General features: G+C 46.2%; 1 protein-coding gene across 3 annotated transcripts in view; it reads left to right on the top strand.

The window, feature by feature from the left end:
- Nucleotides 1-12,961, top strand: part of ncf1 (neutrophil cytosolic factor 1) — a 143,075-nt gene extending 130,114 nt beyond the window's left edge. The window contains exons 11-12 of one of the 3 annotated variants that reach the window (XM_033045553.1): nt 11,373-11,484; nt 12,770-12,961. In XM_033045553.1, the coding sequence (XP_032901444.1) occupies nt 11,373-11,484; nt 12,770-12,794 (137 nt within the window). In that variant the 3' untranslated portion in view covers nt 12,795-12,961. Of the gene's footprint in view, nt 1-11,372; nt 11,521-12,769 lie in introns of all 3 variants that reach the window. The other 2 variants (XM_033045554.1, XM_033045555.1) reach the window with 2 other exon arrangements.
- Nucleotides 12,962-20,876: the final 7,915 nt, after the last annotated feature.

Genomic DNA, 20,876 nt, shown 5'->3' with positions numbered 1-20,876 from the left:
AGCTGATTATTATTGTCAGACAAATGCAATCCACGACTCCTGTCTTCACAAGCAAAGTCAGAATGACGGTTAGTGAAGAATTCAAACATTTGCTGAGCGTTCAAGATGCTGTGCGCGCGCCTCCTGCACCAAAGGGGGGGGGGGGGGGGGGTGGTGCGTTTGTCGTCACACACAAAGATGAGGAGGGAGAGGGGGAGGGGTGGTGCGTTTGTCGTCACACACAAAGATGAGGAGGGAGAGGGGGAAAAGTGTGGAGGGAGGGGTGGTGTGGGATCGGAGGTGGAGAGGGGTGAGGGGGAGGGAGCGGTGTTGAAATTATTAGTCTTTAAAAGTAATGTTAAGTGAGAAATAAATCAATTCAATGAAATACAAATATTGAATTTAACAATAAAATGTTAATGTTAAAAATGAAATGCACTCCTGAAGATTTATAATGAACAGTTAAATTAGTAAATTCAAATTGATAAAAATAAAGAAAATAACAATGAAATGCAATAAAATGTTTTTTTTTTAAAAATAAGCTAGTAAATTCTCTGTACTCCCTCTATGGCAACGATGTATTTGAACATCGGGCATTGTGACATAACACGATGGAACGTTCACCATGGGCTGGGGCTGGTGCTGCTTCTATGGGTGAGAAGCCAGTTTATTTTTGAAATATTGGGGGGGGGGGTGGGTTAGGATTTGATTAAAAACGTGCACTTAAACACGACGACCAATGGCAAACCCGTTGGGTCTGATCCCCCAACGCAGCCGTTCCCTACCCGTAGCCCCCACTGGGGGGGGGTGGGGGGCGGCATCACACACACTAACCACCCCCACACACAGAGTTGGAAAAGTGTATAAAGACCGTTCTATACCTGTAGCCCCCAGGGGAGACGTGGTCGTCGAAGTCGGGTTCCGGCCGTCTTAAAATGGCGTATCTTGAAGTCGTCGAAGTCGGGTCCGTCTCGGCAACGCGGGGGGGGGGGGGGGGGGGGGGTGGGGCGGGGCGGCATCACACACACGAAGCATGCCCACACACAGAGCCTTAAAAGTGTAATGCCCCAACGCAGCAGTTGCCTACCCGCAGCCCTCACGGGAGACGTGGTCCTCGAAGTAGTGCCGTCCCCGAAAGGCCGTTTTTAAATGGCGTCGCTTGAGGTTGTGCTACGGGCGCCAGCAGCCGTTATGGTCGCTGGCCAGCAGGAGGCGACAAAATGAGTGAGGGGGGGGGGGGGGGGAGGAGATTGTTTTCATTAAAACAATGGACATAAACATAACGAAATGTAATGAGGAGTGGATAGCTGGAAGGGAAAGTGAAATGTCTACCGAAATGTCTGCTTGTATGGGGGAGAAGCCAGTTTGTATTTGAAAAACTGGGGGGGGGGGGGGGAAGGCATTACCCTTTGGCGTATGTGAGCATTGGGCATTGTGACATCACACGTTGGAACGTTCAGCAGGGGCGGGGGCTGGTGAAGCTTCTGTGGGTGTGAAGACAGTTTAGTTTTGAAATATTGGGGGGGGGGGGGGTATGTTATCCATTAAAAACGTGCGCTTAAACACGACGGAATGAAATGAGAAGCGCATACTTAGAAAGAAAAGCGAAATCTCTGACGAAGTGGAAAAGACGTGGGCGGTCCTGCGGCCCCCAATAGCCCCCAATGGGGGGGGGGGGGGCCTTACACACACTAACCACCCCCACACACAGAGTTGGAAAAGTGCATAAAGACCGTTCCCTACCTGTAGCCCCCAGGGGAGATTTGGTCGTCGAAGTCGGGTCCCTGCCGTCTTAAAATAGCGTATCTTGAAGTCGTCGAAGTCGGGTCCGTCTCGGCAACGCGTGGGGGGGGTGGTGGGGGTGTTAGCGGTGCGGCATCACACACACGAAGCTTCGACACACACAGAGCCTTAAAAGTGTAAATGCCCGACCTCTTTTCCGTTTTTCTCTAATTTAATTAAGATGTGCAGGTGGTGTTCTTATCGAGGTTCAGGGGTGAAAATATTTTCACACACACAATATGGGAACATCTCATGTTGTTTTGAAGGCTCCTCGGCCCTCATCTGACTCTCTGTACTGTCACTATGGCAACGATGTCTATGAGCACTGGGCATTGTGACATCACACGATGGAACGTTCACCATTGGCTGGGGCTCCTGCTTTGGCATATGTAAATGGCTCCATTCCGATTGGGCATCTGTGAGCATTGGGCATTGTGACATCACACGATGGAATGTTCAGCAGGGGCTGGTGCTGGTGAGGCTTGTGTGGGTGAGAAGCCAGTTTAGTTTTGAGATTTTTGGGGGGGGGGGGGGGGGGGGTGGGTAAGGTTTTGATTTAAAACGTGCGCTTAAACACGACGGAATGGAATGAGAAGCGCATACTTAGAAAGAAAAGCGAAATCTCTTCCGAAGTCGAAAAGACGCGGGCGGTACTGCGTCCGGTTTCGGAGTTGCGGAGAATCACAGGGAGCGCGCCAGCAAAGGGAGTGGGCCAGGGTGCCGGACGGACGGAGTTCCGTTTTGGAATCTGGGGCGAGAGTTTTATATATTATATGAGATATGAGATATGACTAGACCGTGCAGACCCGTTGGGTCTGTTCCCCCAACGTGTGGTTGCGGGGGGGGGGGGGGGGGGGGGGGGCTGGAGGCAGGGCGGCATGCGGCGTCACACACGCTAACTGCCCCCCTTGAGATATTAATATTATTAATTTGCTCCTTTTACCCCATAACCGCCCAATCCACTGACGCATAGCCCCCAGCTCGCAGGCCCGTCTAGAGAGGGAGGGGGGGAGGGGGTTCGAGAGTGAGGGCAGAGAGAGAATGGGGAGAGAAAGGGGATGAGACACAAGGGCAAGAGACCGAGGGAGAGGGGGGTGGAGGGGCGGAGGAGAGGGAAGGTGGGCGAGGGGGGGAGGGTGGGGGAGGAGGGGTGAGAGAGATGGGAGGAGAGAGAGGGGAGGAGAGAGAGGGGAGGAGAGAGAGGGAGAGAGGGGGGAAGGGGGAGAGGAGGGAAGGGAGGGGGAGAGGTAGGGGGGAAGGGAGGGTGGGCTGGGGTGGAGAGGTAGGGGGGAAGGGAGGGTGGGGAGGGGCTGGGGTGGAGGGAAGGGGGTGGGGAGGGGTGGAGGTGAGGGGGAAGGGGGTTTAGGGGAGGGAGGGTGGGGGAGGGCAGTGGGGGGTGGGGAGAGGAAGGGGAGAGAAAGAGGGAGGGGCGAGAGAGAGAGATGGGGAGAGAGAGAGAGATGGGGAGAGAGAGAGAGATGGGGTAGAGACAGAGAAAGCGAAATGCAACCATGCGTCACGCATTCAGAATGTTCTGGAAATGAAGCGTCCCCCCTGCACCTCCCCACACCCAGCCCCCCCAACCCCGTCCCCTCCCCCGGCCCCCCGGCCCCCCCTACCTCCCCCCCCCCCGTCCCCCAGGCCAGGTGCAAAGGCATTGTGAGCTCACCGTGCGGGGCCAGGCGGGGGGGGGGGGGGGTTTGGGCCGGGGGGGGGGGGGGGGGGGGCCTGGAGGCAGTTGGGCCGAGTGCAAAGGCATTGTGAGGTTGATTCTGTACCATACAGGGAGGCCAGTGGAGAGAGGCCAGGATTGGGGTGATATGGTCCCTTTTACGGGTGCCCATCAGAAGTCTCGCTGCGGCGTTTTGGACCAATTGCAGGCGGGACAGGGATGATTGGCTGATGCCAGTGTATAGGGAGTTGCAGTAGTCAAGGCGGGAGGAGATGAATGCGTGGATGATTTGAGGAATGATTTGATTTTAGCTATGGTTCGAAGCTGGAAGAAACCAGTTTTTACCACGGAGTTGACTTGCTTGACAAACTTTAATGCGGAGTCAAATATCACGGCAAGGTTTTTGACGTGCGGTTTCACTAAGGAGGTTATGCTTCCAAGGCTGCCTGTTATCGTTTCGATGGAGTCGGAGGGGCCGAGTAGGATGACCTCAGACTTGCTCTCGTTAAGTTGGAGTAAGTTCTGAGCCATCCAGCATTTTAAACCATTGAGGCAGTGCATGAGGTTGTTTAAATTAGACCGGTTGTTGGGTTCCAGGGGGAGATAGAGCTGTGTATCATCTGCATAGCAGTGGAAAGAAATGCCATGCCTTTGAATGACTTGGCCGAGGAGGAGCATGTACAGGGAGAAGAGAATGGGGCCTAGGATGGAGCCTTGTGGAACCACAAAGAAAAGGCTAGCTGGGAAGAGAAAGAATTGCCTATGTTAGTAGAGAAACTCCTATTTTTTAGGTAGGAAACAAACCTTCTCAAGGCAATGCAATCAACACCAACCCCGTACCGGAGACGATCAATTAGGATGGTATGGTCCACTGTATCAAATGCTGCGCTGAGGTCGAGAAGGAGCAGGATTGCACAGTCGCTGGAGTCAATGGCAAGAAGGAAGTCGTTGTGTACCTTCAACAAGGCCGACTCTGTGCTGTGGTGGGCCCTGAAACCTGATTGGAAACTTTCCAGGATGGCATTTTGCTGTAGATAAGGCATTAGTTGGTCTAGAATGACCTATTCAAGGACTTTTGAGAGGAAAGGCAGTTTGGAAATAGGTCTGTAGTTACTAGGCAAGGTGGGGTCTAGGCTAGGTTTTTTCAGGAGGGGCTGGACCATCGCGTGCTTGAAACAGGTTGGAACAGCGCCAGTGGCCAGAGAACTGTTGATGATAGAGAGGATACTGGGGCCGACTATTGCAAAGCCATCCTTCAGAAGGGCAGTGGGAACAACGTGGGGCAGGTTGTAGGTTTCATAGTGGAGACCAGCTTTACAAGGGAGGGTGGAGTAACGGGTTGGAAACAGTCTCATTTAGAAGAACAGACCAAAGAGACAACTAGGTCACTGGTGGGAGGGGACATATTTGTTCTAATGTTCTCAACTTTACTGTTGAAAAAAGTAGAGAATTCTTCGCACTTTGCAGGGGACCCAGCTAAGCTAGTACTGGGGGCGGGACATATGACAGAGGTAATAGTACTAAATAGGACCTTGGAATTTTGAGCGTTTTTGGAAATAAGGTCAGAAAAGTATTGTGTTCTCACAGACTTTACTGCTTCCTGGTATTTGAGAAGATTGTTTCTCAGAAATTCGAAGGAAATTTGAAACTTATCACGTTTATACTTCCGTTCTGATTTTCTGCACTCTCTTCTTAGGGCACTGGTGGTGTCATTGAGCCAAGGCCAACCTTTAGGCTTAGTCTTTTTCACTTTAAGAGGAACAACAGAATCCTGGATTGAAGAGCAAGTGGAATTGAATAAAATCATGAGATCGTCAGTGCTGAGTTGGGGGGGAGAAGCCTTGCAGATGTTGGGAGCAGTGAAAAGTGCCTCAGAGAACTTACTGGCAATCAATGAGTTTATGTAGGGGAGTAGCAAACAGGAAGATGATATTTCGAGGGAGACAAAGGCAGAGATGCATCAAATATAACTGCACTATGATCTGACAGACAAGCATGGACAAAATGGTCTGAAGGACCTTTTTCCATTCTCTATGACTATATATATATATATATATAGCCTTCAGACCATTTTGTCCATATATATAACAGGTTTATATAGGGTGCACTCAGGCCATCCGAGTACATTCATGTGTTTTGATGGGTGCGCTCTCCATAGGATATTAGGCATGAATATTATATGTACCCTGTGGCCTTATAAGCATGTTTGTGTATACCTAGGAAGATTTGCCTGGAACCTTTGCGTATGTGACAGGGAGAGTTGACATGGTATAATATAGAAATAATCAATAAGCTTAAATTAAGAGCCCAAGTGCTGTGTGACAGTGTGAAAAACAAAGTCTGAGAAACCACTTCCTCTCTGCTGGTGACTGTGCACAATGCAAGCTCAGAGCATGACTTGCAGGAAAGCTTGGAAACATTTGCCAATCCCTGTGGCATCTTTGGCCTCACAATAAGCACAAAGCAAATTAAATTCTACTCCAGCCCGCAGCCTAAACAAGCGAATGGTCAGTGGCATTCTGAAGCTGACCTGTAACATCCTCAAAGAATTCAGGCAAATCTTCATGGACCTACGCTTTGGGAAACTGGAGAAGAAATTGCAGGTGCCCTGGCTGAGATATATGAATCAAAATTAGACATGGGTGAGGTGCCAGAAGAATGGAGGGTGACTAATGCTGTGCCTCTATTTAAAAAGAGCTGCAACAAAAAAACTGCGAACTATAGACCAGTGAGTCTAACGTCTGTGGTAGGCAAGTTACATGTGGGGATTCTGAGGGATAAGATATACATGCATTTGGATAGGCCGGGGCTGATTATGGATAGTCAGCATGGTTTTGTACGTGGGAGATTGTGCCTCATGAATCTGATTGAGTTTTTTGTAGATGTAAGCAAAGAAGAATGATGAGAGCAAAGCTGTGGATGCTGTCTATATGGATTTCAACAAGGCATTTAGTATAAGAGGCTGCTCTGGAGGATGGAATTGTATGGATCCAGGGAGAGTTAGCCGATTGAATTGAAAATTGGCTTCATGGAATGAAGAGGGTGATGGTGGAAGGTTATTTTTCTAACTGGAGGCCTATGACTAGTGGTGAGCCTCTGGAATCTGAGTGTACAAGGCATAATTAGTAAGTTTGCCGATTACACTGTCGTAGGTGGTATTGTAGATAGTGAAGATGGTTATCAAAATTTTTGACAGGGTCTTGATCAGGTGGGCTGAGTAATGCAAATAAATGAGATGCGTTGTGTTTTGGGAAGTTAAATCAGGGCAGGATCTTCACAGCTCTGTGGAGTGTTGTAGGGCACAAGGATCTAGGAGTCCAGGTACATGGTTCCTTGAAAGTGGCATCACAATGAACATGAGCTAATGATAAAGATCTCGAAGGATAGATGGGAAAAGTATTTGATGAATACACATAACTGTTCTATTAATACAAGACATAATTCAATTCAATTCAAATTATTACATAGACTATATTATTCAAAAACGAGGTTGAATAAATTTTATCCAAACGTCTCTCCCAGATTCGATAAATGTTTGTTTCAAAACGCTAATATAACACATTCATTTGTAGGATGTACAAAGTTGAATAAATTTTGGAGTGATATATTTGATATATTTACAAAGCTCTTCAAGTCAAGAATAGAACCCAAAATGGAATGGATTATATTTGGAATAATAGGAGAAGATACCAATTTAAATAAAGACCAAAATGTTTTTTTTAATTATGGGTTAATAATTGGAAAGAAATTGATACTTAAATTTTGGAAAAATACAACCATACCAACTGTTAAAATGTGGATTAGGAATATGATGGACATAGCACGCCTTGAAGAAATGAGACTCCGACTAATAGATAAATATGACCAATTCTTAAGGAGTTGGTCTCCTTTCATCGACTTTTTGGAATCATGTGATGCAGCGGTACCATAAGGATTGCTGATTTCAGTTCATGACGTGGATAGATCTACATCTCCGAATATAGATTTGAAAAATTCTCTTTTAAGGGGCCTTTTCTTCTATTTCTACTTTCCACCTTTTCTTTTTTATTTTATTTTTTTATTTTTATTTTTTATATACACACTTCACATTTTTCTATTCTCTACCATCTATTTTTCCACTCTTTCCCCTTTCTATTGTTTTCTTTTTCTTGTCTTGCTTACTTCCTTCTCATAACATAAAACTAGAGGTTGTACATAGAATGGATTACGGTATGACATAGTTGGCACCTAAAATTAAGTGCCACTGTATTGTTTTGTATTGTATTAACTTCTAATAAAATAAACAAAAAAAAAAAAGAAAGTGTCATCACAGGTAGTTTGGGTAGTCAATCTACATCAGTCAGGGTATTGAGAATAGAAGTTGGGATATATTATGTTACAATTGTACAATATGTTGCTCAGATCACATTTGGAGTAGTGTATTCAGTTTTGACCACCCTGCTATAGAAAATATATCATTAAACTGAAAAGAGTGCAGAGAAGATTGACAAGGATGTTACCAGGAATTGACAGCCTGAGCTATAGGGGGCGGTTGGGCAGGCTAGGACTTTATTCGGACCACAGGAGGTTGAGGCTGATCTTGCAGAGGTGTATAAGATCACGAGGGGAATAGATAGGGTAGATGCACAGAGTCTTTTACCCAGAGTAGGGGAATCAAGATCTAGTGGACATTTAAGGTTTAAGGTGAGAGGGGAAAGATGTAATTGGAACTGAAGGGACAACTTTTTCACACAGAGGGTATTTGGAACGAACTGACAGAGGAGGTAGTTGGGGCAGGTGCTATAACAACGTGAAAATAAAACATTTGGACAGTTTCATAGATGGGAAAAGTTTAGAGAGATATGGGCCAAACGTGGACATATGGATCTAGTGTTGATGGGGCATCTTGGTCAGAATGGGCAAGTTGAGCCAATAGACCTGTTTCCATGCTGTATGACTCCATATCTCTATGTTTACATACTGTGGCAACAGTCTCACAACATAAGTCCATGTTGATGATGAACTCAACAGCACAATAGCTAAAGTTTTTCAACGAATGGGACCAAAGAAGAATCATTCTAAAGACCAAGCTGAAGGACGTCACACCTGCCTTACTCTTGACTTGTGAGACATAGACAGTGTTGAGCCTCTTCCACATGATATGTGTATGCAGAATACTTCACATCACGTGGCATGATGAGATTCCAGACACACGGATTCTGTCCCAGACAAACCTCCCAGCATTTACACATTGCTGGAAGAATCTCAGGTCAGGTGGGCAGGAGATGTCACAGTGTCTGATGACAGAATACTAAGCAGCCACATACGGAGTGCCCGAGACCTATAATTCGGGGTGGGTCCACACTGGGATGTCTGGACCCGGAGCTGGAGAAGGTCTCGACCCGAAACGACACCCATTCCTTCTTTCCAGATATGCCGCCTGTCCCACTAAGTTACTCCAGCTTTTTGTGTCTATCTTCAGCCACTTACAGAGAGCAGACTGTAATGGGTGGGAGTACCCCAGGTCACGTGGGAGACAGGAAAAGAGGTTCAAAGAGTCTCTTCAACCATCCCTGAAGCGTTTCAACATTCTCACACCACCGGGAGCAGCAGGCACGGGATTGTCCTGTTTTGGGAATGTGGTGTTGCATCATATGAGGGAGCTGGAGTGGAGGAAGCAAAGAGCAAAAGAGAATCTTGATAAATAAAGAACCACTGATGCTACATCATCGACTGCAGCTCAGTGCCCTGTGTGGAACGCACGTTTGAGTCCAGATTGGTCTAATCAGTACACATCGTAACACACTGGACTAGATGTCATGTCTTACTCGAGAATAAGTGACCAACAACAACTACATAAGAGGCTGCTGCAAAAGTAAGTCATAGAGTCCTATAGAGTGGAAACAGGCCCTTTGGCCCAACTTGCCCACACTGGCCAACATGTCCCATCTACATGTAGGAAGGAACTGTAGATGCTGGTTTAAACCGAAGATAGACACAAAAATCTTCGGGACAGGCAGTATCTCTGGCAAGAAGGAATAGGTTTACACTAGTCTCACCTGCCTGTGTTTAACCCATATCCCTCTAAACCTTTCCTATCCATTTACGTGTTTAAATGTTTCTTAAATGTTGCATGAGTACCTGCCTCAATTACCACCCCTGACAGCTCACTCCATACACGTGATAAAGTTACCCCTCAGGTTCCTATTGAGAGCCCAAGTTATTGGAGGAAGTAGATTGAAAACTGGCTGCTAAGTAGATACAGGGTTGGAATGAAAGGGTATTTTTTTAGGTTGGAGAAATGTAATTGGTGGAGTACCCCAGGGATCAGCTCTTGGCCAACAATTGATTACTATTTACATTAATCACCTGGTGTAGAGAATGTACCAAAGTTTCCAAGTTTGCCATCGATACGGTAATAAGTGTTGTGATGAGAATATTGTGTTTCTGCGGCAGGTTCTAGGTGGATATAGATGCGCCTTAGAATGCATTTTATCAGGATGGGAACAGCTCCATCGAACACCGCATAAAATTGCAGCCTAGACCACCACACAAACCAACCTCCCTTCCAATGACTCCATCGACACTTCACGCTGCCTCGCAAGGCCACCAGCATGATCAATAATGAGTCTCACCCTGGTCACTCCTACTTCTCTCTCTCTCTCATCAGGCAAGAGATGCAAAAGTGTGAAAACACACAGGTCCAGATTCAGGAAGTTTCTTCCCAGCTGTTATCAGGCAACAGAGCCATCCTATCACCAACTAGAGAGTGATTCTGAGCTACTATCTATCTCACTGGAAACCCTCAGACTTCACTGGTTTGATCTTGCACTAAACATTATACCTTTTATCATGTATCTGTACACTGCGGATGGCTTGATTGTAATCAGGTATCATGTGCAGTTTGGTAAGAGGAGTCAAAAGGCAAATTATAATCTAAGTGGAGAACGCTTGCAAATGAGTGAAGGCCAATGTTGGACTTGTTGTTCCATCTAGTGCTTGAAATGTTAACAGACAGGTCAAATAAGTAGTTGAGAACAAAAACATCAATTTGGCTTTCATTGTAGAGAAGTTGATTGATTGATAAAACTTTATTCATCCCCGGATAGAAATTGTTCTGCCGACAGTCACATCACACAAGGTACACAAAAACTTGAAATTACAAGTGAAATTAAAAAGACAGGCGACTGTTGCCTGTCTGCCGTGTGCCCAGCGCCTTCACCGGAACAAATGAACAAACAAACACAGACTTCTCCCCTGGGCAGAGTATTCTAAACTAGAGTGCCCCCTAATCATGTATTGCTTTCCACTGACTAGTTAACGTGTCATAAAAACTTTTCACTGTACATAGAAACATAGAAACATAGAAAATAGGTGCAGGAGGAGGCCATTTGGCCCTTTGAGCCAGCACCGCCATTCATTGTGATCATGGCTGATCGTCCCCAATCAATAACCCATGCCTGCCTTCTCCCCATATCCCTTGATTCCACTAGCCCCTAGAGCTCTATCTAACTAACTCTCTCTTAAATCCATCCAGTGATTTGGCCTCCACTGTCCTCTGTGGCAGGGAATTCCGGAATTCCACAATTTCACAACTCTCTGGGTGAAAAAAAATTTCTCACCTCAGTCTTAAATGGCCTCCCCTTTATTCTAAGACTGTGGCCCCTGGTTCTTGACTTGCAGAACCTCGGTACACGTGACAATAAACTCAAACTCGAGCTCAAGGCACATGTGTACATGTGCTAATGTACATCTAAGGTCCGTGCGTGTTCGTGTGTGCGGGAGTGCACACATCTGTACAAATACATGGTGAGTGTACATGAATACGTTTGAGATGTGTATGTGTCTACATATACATGGTGTGCATATGCTGGCCAAGTCACCCCTGCTCAAGCCTTGCGGAGGTGTGTCTTCTTGTGCCTGTCCTGTGTATGAAAATGTATTAATTTTCTTTAATTAGGTGGCACCGTCCAAGAGGAGGAAAGACGAAAGAAAATTCCGGAAATCCCCCCGCGACCTACACTCAGTGAGATCTTGGCGCATTGCACCGAGCAAACCAAGAGTAAAATAAAGTGAGGGTGAGTCCGGAGGGAGACCCTCAGCTTCAGGTGTGTCCATGTAGACAGGATACCGACTGTGCTACATGCGTGTAGATAGGATGCCAGTTGTGCTACATGCGTGTTGACAGGATGCCAGCTGTGCTACATGTGTGTAGACAAGATGCCAGCTGTGGGTCACGCATGTTGATAAGGTACACGCGGCAGTTCACGTGTGTTGACAGGTTTCCAGCCGAGGTTCCATCCTTTTTGTTGGCTTTGTTGAACAAATGGTTAGTAAGGGTGTGAGAGGTTATGGGGAGAAGGCAGGAGAATGGGGTTAGGAATATAATCAGCCATGATCGAATGGCGTCATAGACTTGAAGGGCCGAATGGCACAATTCTACTCCTATTACTTATGATCTTATGAAATGTACACTGGCACCATCCCCCAACTCTTTCTCCGCTACATTGATGACTGCAACGGAGCTGCCACCTGCACCCGTGCAGATCTCATTGATTTAATCAACTTTATCACTAACTTCCGCCCTCCCCTCAAATTCATATCTCTGACACCTCTCCCCTTTTTTAATCTTTGTCTCCAACATAGAGGACAAACTATCAACTGACGCCTACTCCAAACCCCCTGACTCCCATAGTTATGTGGACGACACCTCCTCCCACCCACTCTTGCAAAGACACCATCCCCTACTCTCAATTTCTCCATATCTGCTGCATCTGCTCCCAACAAGAGGCTTTCCATTCATACATTGTTCTTTAATAAACACCCCACCCTTCCCCCTGAGCTTTCACCCCTCCCGTCGTCCCTGTGCCCCACCTGCATGCCCACACATTTCTCCCTCTCCCCTCCCCCTAACCCCTTCCACCTGTATTCCTGCACAAGACCTGGGATGTGTTAGTAGCTGGTCCAGACGCGGACGGGGTTAATTGGCAGATAGTCAAATGGGGGCGAGAAGGGTGGGGATAGTAATAATGTTGGAAGCGATAAGTAGAGAAGACTAAAAGGAACAAATGGTGGCACCTGATGAGAAAGGAATGTGGGGAATGAAATGGAGGGATAGGGGCAGAGGGAATGGGGTGTGGAGGGAGGAAAAACTGGGGGGGGGGGGGGGGGGGGACCAGAGTGGAGAAGGGTGGGTGATCAGTAGACGGAGGAGAGGGCAGGAACTGGGTGACAGGGGGACTGGAAGTGGGACAAAAGATACCAATGGATCGGAGGGGGGTTCAGTAGATGTGAAGTGGGAGGGAGTAGTGTTCAGGTTTGAATTACTACTGACGAAGCCAACTCCTTCTTTTGCAGTTTGAAGACGGATCCTGTGTGGTGAGGATGACTGAGCGAGTCCACTGCCTTGTTGACGGAGTGTTGCTTCATTCTCAGCAGTGGCGAAGTAACATTTGTCGAGCTTGCTTCATGATTTGATCCACGGGATCAGTGGATGAAGATGTTTCTCTGTTGTTAAAATAATAAAAGGCAACCTTAATTTCTTCGCCTTATCCGTGTTCTATCTGTATTTCCCGAGACAAATGTCTCTAAAATATCAAAGTAAAAGAACAGTCCCGAATGTTATGGTTTATTTGTAAATTAGGAAACATTCCATTCTTAGCGCCCTCGCCTTACAATGCAGACCATGTGACAAGTTACAGCTGTTGCAATTTTGGCGACCAAAGCAAACGTTGTTTAACAGTAACCAGCCTTGCAAAGAAGAACAGCAAAGATTTCACTGAAAGTTTATCAAGTTGTACCTGCATGAAGTCAGTGCTAAAATCCAGCATGATCCAGCATAATGATTTGAATGAGGATATATAAGGCATGGTTGTAGATTTGCACATGACATTAAAATAAGTGGTATTGTAGACAGTGAAGATGGTAATCAAGAATTACAGGGAGATCTTCATCATCTGGGCAGCTGGGTCAAGGAATGACAAATACAGTTAAATTCAGGTGAAGTGTGAGGTGCACTTTGGGAAGTCAAACTAGGCATGACCTTCACAGTGAATAGTGAGATCTTGGAGAGTACAAGGAGGGACAAGGAGTACAGGTATATAGAACCTTGATAGAGGCCTCAGGTAGATAGCATGGTGAAGATGGATCTTGGCATGCTGGCCTTCAGGGAATTGAGTTTAGAAATTGGGACTTTGCATTATAATTGTACAGGAGCGTTGTGAGGTCACATTTGGAGGATAGTGTTCAGTTTATAGGAAAGATGGTATTATGCTGGAAAGAATGCAAATAAGATTTATGAGGATGTTGCTAGGACTTGAGGTCCTGAGCTATAGGGAGAGGTTAGGGAGCTAGGACAGAATCCCTTGAAGCATAGTTGGATGAGGGGTGATCTTATATAGGTGTATAAGATGATGAGGGGAATCGATAGGGTAGATGCACAGTCTTTTACATAGATTAGCATAGATTCTGGATGGAAACGAGCCCTTCAGCCCACAGAGTCCATCAGTCACCTGTACATTAGTTTTATGCCCTTCAAACTAGGGGCAATTTACAGAAACTAATTATGATACAAACTTGCATCTCTTTGGAATATGCGAGAACGCTCCTAGTTTGTATGTTTTCCCTGTAACCATGTGGATTTTCTATGGGTGCTCCGGTTTCCTCGAACAGTCCCTAGTGTGTAGTACGGTGCTAGTGTACAGGTTGATCACCGGTCACCATGGGCTGAAGGGCCTGTTTCCACGCTGTATCTCTAAAGAAAAGTAACCAAAATAAAGTGATGCTCTATTGATGGTGAAATTGATAATCGATCTTGTGCGGGTGTTCAGTTAAGCTACAGGAGTTCAGATGCAAGTTCACCCACTCCTGTGCCCATGTCACCATTTAGAATGATTACATAGAAACATGTAATATGTGCAGGAGGAGGCCGTTTGGACCTTTGAGCCAGCATCGCCATTCATTGTGATCATGGCTGATCGTCCCCAATCAATAACCTGTGCCTGCCTTCTCCCCACATCCCTTGACTCCACTAGCCCCTAGAGCTCTATTTAACTCTCTTAAATCCATCCAGTGATTTGGCCTCCACTGCCCTCTGTGGCAGGGAATTCCACAAATTCACAACTATCTGGGTGAAAACGTTTATTCTCACTTCAGTCTTAAATGGCCTCCCCTTTATTCTACGACTGTGGCCCCTGGTTCTGGACTCGCCCAACATTGGGAACATTTTTCCTGCATCTAGCTTGTCTAGTCCTTTTATAATTTTACATGTTTCTATAAGATACCCCCTCATCCTTCTAAACTCCAGTGAATACAAGCCTAGTCTTTTCAATCTTTCCTCATATGACATTACCTTTGGGAGAGGTGTGAATAGGTATGAGCACCCTGATATGAGTATATGTGAAGGCAATTGCTGCATTCACCCATTGGTCACGGCCTCAAAGATGTCAGGAAAGTCTGCGTTCTTCCTGAAGATTGAGCATGTGGTGTTCCTGGCCCTGAGTAAGGGGATCGTGATGGGTGGGATGTTCCTGCTGGTGGACCCACAGGGGACCATCGTACAAAGGGTAGTACACTCCAATGCCCCACCCTTCATACCCTAAAAGTCTTTTAGTCCACAAGTCACAGGAGCTGAATGAGGCCATTCTTCCCATCCAGTCTACGCCTTTCAATCATTTACCCAATTCTGTAAATTACCTATGATGTGTAGGGGAATCAAGAACCAGAGGACATGTGTAAGTATACACAAAGGACTTATGTATAACATCATGAGTGGAATAGACGTGTAAATACTACTCTACTGCTGCACCACAACACCCCCCCATTCTCATCCAGAATGGTTTAATTCTGTCTTTTTAGTCTCACGCCTATGATCCAACCTTCTCTCTGAATTATACATTCATTTTGTGCAGCACATGTCCCTCCTGATTCATGACGAGGAAATGCAAAGATCCTTTTTCTATTAGCTTCCTGTTTGAATGAGGGAACAAATGACATTCAGATTTAAATTCAGATTTATTATCGTCACGTGTACTAAGGTACTGTGAAAAGCTTTGTTTTGCATGCCATTTAATCAGATAAGACATACACATAAATACAATCAAGCCAGACTCAAGTACAATCGATAGAAGTAAGGGGAAGATGCAGAGTGTGGATATAGAACGTGGTCTATAGTTCTCAGCATTGCAGTGCACCAGTTCAATAGACAATGTCTATTGTCCACATTGGGGTAGAGGTGAATCGGATAGTACCCTAGTACCCTATCCTTTCTAGACTAGAAGTTACTGGAGAGTATTCTGAGGGACAAGATATATATGCGTTTGGTTAGACAGGTGTCATAGTGATTATACATAGGAGCTCATATATCATGAATTGTATCGAGTCTTTTTGAAGAAGTAACCAAAAAGGTTAACAAGGGCAAAGCTGTAGACGTTATCTATATGGACTTCAGCAAGGACATTGATGATTCCACTTAGTAGGCTACTCTGGAAAGTTAAAACGCATGGGATCCAGGGAGAGCTAGCTGACTGGCTAGAGAATTGGCTTCATGGAAGGAAGCAGAGGGTGATGGTGGAAGGTTGCTTTCCAGACTGGAGGCCTGTGGTGAGGGTGTGCCTCTGGGATCAGCGCTGGGCCCATTGCTGTTCGTGATTTACATCAAATGTTCAAATGTTCAAAAACTTTATTTGCCATTTGTGCTTACACACATAGGAACTCTTGTGCGGTTGTTCAGAGAGTCAAGTCAAGTCAAATTAAAAATTAAAAAGACACACAGAAGACACATAATCTATAAAAACATATACTACTCTAGAAATAAAAAAAGAAAGTGCCTAAAACCCTATATAAAGGGGAAAGTGAGAGCATTGTAACTTGCACAAACCCTATATCAGGACATCAGTTCATTTTGTTTTGGCCAAGACTCTCACTGTTGCAGGGAAGAAGCTCTTAAAAAAGCGTGTTCTGTTTGTGGCGATGCTGTCTGCTCGTCTGTGCCTGAGGTTGTATGTGCAGTTTTTGTGTTTGAGCAGGGAGTGAGCTGGATGTAATTACAATAGGATCTTGAACTGCTGGGCAAGTGGGCTGAGGAATAACTAATGGAGTTTGATGCAGATAAGTACGAGGTATTGCATTTTGAGAAGTCAAATCACGGTGAATGGTAGGGCTCCAGGGAGTGTTGTAGAGCAAAGGGATCTGAGAGTACCGGGATATAGTTCCCAGAAAGCGGGGTGACATGTAGATGTGGTGGTCCCGTGAGGTGGTCAAGAAGGTTTTCAGTTCATTGACCTTCATCAGTCAGGGTAGAGGTGGGAGGTTATTGTTATGCAACGCAGAGTTATATGACATGTTGGTGGGGATGCATTTGCAGTATTGTGTTCAGTTTTGGTCACCCTGCTGCAGGAAGGATGTCATTAATCTGGAAAGAGTGCAGAGTAGATTTACGAGGATGTTGCCTGCAATCGCGGGCCTGAGCTACAGGGTGAGGTTGGGCAGGCTGGAACTTTATTCCTGTAGAGCAGTAAGCTGATCTAATAGATGTGTATAAAGAATAGGTAGGGTAAATGCACAGTCTTTTACTCAGGGTTGGGGGATCAAAAACCAGAAGACGTGGGTTTAAGGTGAGAGGGGCAAGATAGGGACTTAAGACAGATTTTTCACTCAAAGGGTGGAGGATATGTAGAACAATCCACCAGAGGAATTAATTGAGGCATATACAATCACAACATTTAAAAGGCACTTGGACAGGTAGGTGGAATGGCTGTGCAGTCTTGAATATAGAGGTTAAGATGCATAGAATTCACAGCGACTTGGTTGTATGGATTCGGAACTGGCGTATTCATATAACACAGAGCATTGTGGTGGAAGGAAGATATTCTGGCTGTAAATCTGTGACCAGTGGCATTCCGCATGGATCTGTGGTGGAACCTCTGTTGTTTGTGATATAGGTAAATTACAAATTTGCTGACAACACCAACATTGAAGGAGTTGCAGACAGCGAGGAAGGTTGTCAGAAGATACCAAGGCTGTGGAAATGGACGGAAAAATGACAGATGGAGTTTAATCCGAGCAAGTGTGAGGTTTTGGATGTAAGGGGAGAGTATACAGTTAATGGCAAACCCTTAAAAGCATTGATGTGTAGAGGGATCTTCGAGTCCAAGTTCATAGCATACTGAAGGTGATAGCACAGGTGGATAGGGTGGTGAAGAAGCCCTATGGCATGCTTGCCTTCATTACTGGGGGCATTGAGTATAAGATTCAGGAAGTCATGTTGTAGCTTTATGCAAATTTGGTAAATTAGGCAACATATGTAGTATTGCGTGCATTTCTGGTCACCCCATTACAGGAAGGATGTGGAAGCATTGGAGAGGGTGCAGAAGTGGTTTACCAGAATGTTGCCTGGATTAAAATGTTTCAGCTTTTGGGAGATAGCTTGGATTGTTTTCGAGAGAACGTTGGAGGGTGAGGGGAGACTTGATAGAAACATATAAAATTATGGGAACCGTAGATAAGATAGACAGTCCGAAGCTTCTTCCCAGGGTGGAAATGTCCAACATGAGAGGGCATAGCCATAAGGTGAGAGGGCAAAGGTTTCATGGAGATGTGCGGGGCAGGTTTTTTACACAGAGAATGGTGGGGACCTAGAAAGCATTGTCAGGGTTGGTGGAGGAGGCAGATACGATTGTGGTGTTCAAGGGGAATTTAGATCGGCACATGGAAATGCAGGGGACTGAGGGAAGTGGATTATGTACAGGCAGATGAGATGGGTTTAACTTGGCATCATGTTTGGCACAGATATTGTGGGTCAAAGTGCTTGTTCCTGTGCTGTGCTGTTCTAAGTTTTATGTTCATATGAAACAGCCAGAGGAAAAACGTGACCATTATCGATGGAAAGGGAAGGAAATAAAGCAGAGGTGACGGGTTCACTGCATGGCTCTTTCAGAGAGCCTCAATATCATCGTAATCTTCATCATGACACTCTGAGCCAGCCACGTCATCGTAGTCGTCTGGTGCAATGTTGATGTAATCCTGAGAGAGAGACGGCTCCAAAACGAGTGGTAACTCATAGTCGTGGGATGCGCTGTCTTGATTGTCCGACTTGCTCACTGGGTTCTCTGTGGGAGAACGTTGTCAGACTTTAGTTTAGCGAAACAGCGCAAAAACGGACCCTTCGGCCCCCTGCGTTCATGCCGACCAGCGATCACCGTAGTGGTAGAGTCGCTGCCTTACAGCGCCAGAGACCCAGGTTCGATCCTGACTACGGGTGCTCTCTGTACGGAGTTTGTATGTTCTCCCGTGACCGTGTGGGTTTTCACCAAGATCTTCGGTTTCCTCCCACACTCCAAATACGTACTGGTTTGTATGTTTGTAGGCTTGGTGTAAATATAAATTGTCCCTAGTGTGTGCAGGATAGTGTTAATGTGCGGGGATCGCTGACCGACGCGGACTCCTTGGGCCGAAGGGCCTGTTTCTGCGCTGTATCTCTAAACTAAACTAAACTAAACTAGCACCATCCTACATGCTAGGGGCAATTTATAATTTTACCAAGCCAGTTAGCCGACCAACCTGTAGGTCTTTGGAGTGTGGGAGGAAACCGGAGAAAAGTCAGGATTGAATCCGGGTCTTGGCACTGTAAGGCGGCAACTCTACCGCTGCACCACCGTGCTGCCCCCAGAGATTTTATATCAGTCACTGATACACGAATGTGGGAACAAAAGTGTTGACAAAGCTTTGGTTCAAGCAGCCCTTTTTCAGTGAAGATTTGAGCTGCAACATTATGACTCAGTGGTGGACGTATTAAATTTTATTTTTCACTCTTTGTATTACATTTTAGTTTTAGTTTTAGAGAGACTGATGGAGACAGCCGCTTTGGCCCACCGAGTCCACGCCGACCAACGATCACACATTCGCGAGCACTACCCTACACACTAGGGACAAATTGCAGCAGCCAATTAACTTACAAATCTGTATCTGTATGGAGTGTGGGAGGAAACTGGAGCACCCGGTGAAAACCCATGCGGTCACAGGGAGACAATACAAACTCCAAACAGACAGCACCCACAGTCAGGATGGAGCCCAGATCTCTGGCGCTGTGTGGCAGCAACTTTGCTCTGAGCCCCTGTGCCAATGGTCACTCGGTGGAGCATATTCCCCTCTGGGTCAGAGGCCATGAGGTTGAAGGACACCCAGTTGAGGGAAACTTGTGTAGCTGCCCAATGCACCCTGTGAAGGCAGGATCCACTGGGTAAGTAGCTAGGCTCCTAGAAACTGTCAACTGTTCCCAAAAGCTTTGGGGTTTGCTTCCCTAAACAGGATGAGAGGTGATGGAGAGACGGGGGTGTGGTGACTGGGGGTAAGCGGGGAAGCAACTCCCTTCACACCAGGCACATGACGACCTGAGGCAGAGCTAATGTGGCATAAGGAGGGATACCAGCAAGAATTTGAGCCAGCACAGGATCCCATCTTAAAGTGCCACTGCCTCGCAGCACCAAAGACTGGAGTTCAATCCTGAGATTGGGTGCTTTAGTTTAGATTAAAGATACAGTGTGGAAACAGGCCCTTCAGCCTATCGAGTCTGCAGCGACCAATGATCACCCGTACACTAGTTCTGTCCTACACATGCACTAGGGTCAACTTACAGAAGCCAATTAACCTACAAACCTGCTCGTCTTTGGACTGTGGGAGGAAACTGGAGCACCCGGAGAAAGCCCAGGAGATCACAAGGAGAAGGTGCAAATTCCATACGGACAGCACCTGTAGTCAGGATGCAACCCATGTCTCTGGCACTGTAAGGCAACAAATCTGGTGCTGTGCCACTGTGCTGCCCATTTGTGAGGAGTTTGCACATTGTCCTTGCGACTGTAGATTTCCTTCGGCTGTTCCAGTTTCCTCCCACTGCCCAGAGACCCACAGATTGGCAGGTTAATTGGGACATTGAACCGTATAGCAAAAGATCAGCCCCTTTGGCCCATAAAGTCTGTGCTCAGCATCTTGTCCGCCTGCATACAATCCCTCAATTCCCAGCATTTCCAAAAGCCTCTTTAATGCCACTAAGGTATCTGCCGCCACACTACACCTCGCAACCATTCTTGGAGTCCATTGTCCTGGGTGTAAAAAAACATGCCGCACATGTCTCTTTCAAACTTTATCCCTCTGATTTTAAAGTTTGGGATTTACCCCAAAACAATTGCTGCCAGTACCTTCCCAAACTCCTACCCAATAATGTCGTAATTTGCCCAATTTTGTACCTTCCCAAGGACCAGACATATCCCTATTTGAAACAATCATAAAACGTATGGAGTTGTGATCACTATCCACAAAATGCTCTTCACTGAAACACCAGTCATCTGGCAAGGCTCATTTCCCAAAACAAGGGCCAGTATGTTTCCTTCACTGGTTGGATGATCAGAAACCCCCATGGATACAGCTGACAAATTCTGTCTGGTCCAAGCGATTGCAATTATTGGGGAAG

Source organism: Amblyraja radiata, chromosome 28, assembly GCF_010909765.2.
Source record: "Amblyraja radiata isolate CabotCenter1 chromosome 28, sAmbRad1.1.pri, whole genome shotgun sequence".
In the NCBI taxonomy this organism is placed as follows: Eukaryota; Metazoa; Chordata; class Chondrichthyes; order Rajiformes; family Rajidae; genus Amblyraja; species Amblyraja radiata.
This window is presented reverse-complemented; position numbering and strand designations above follow the sequence as displayed.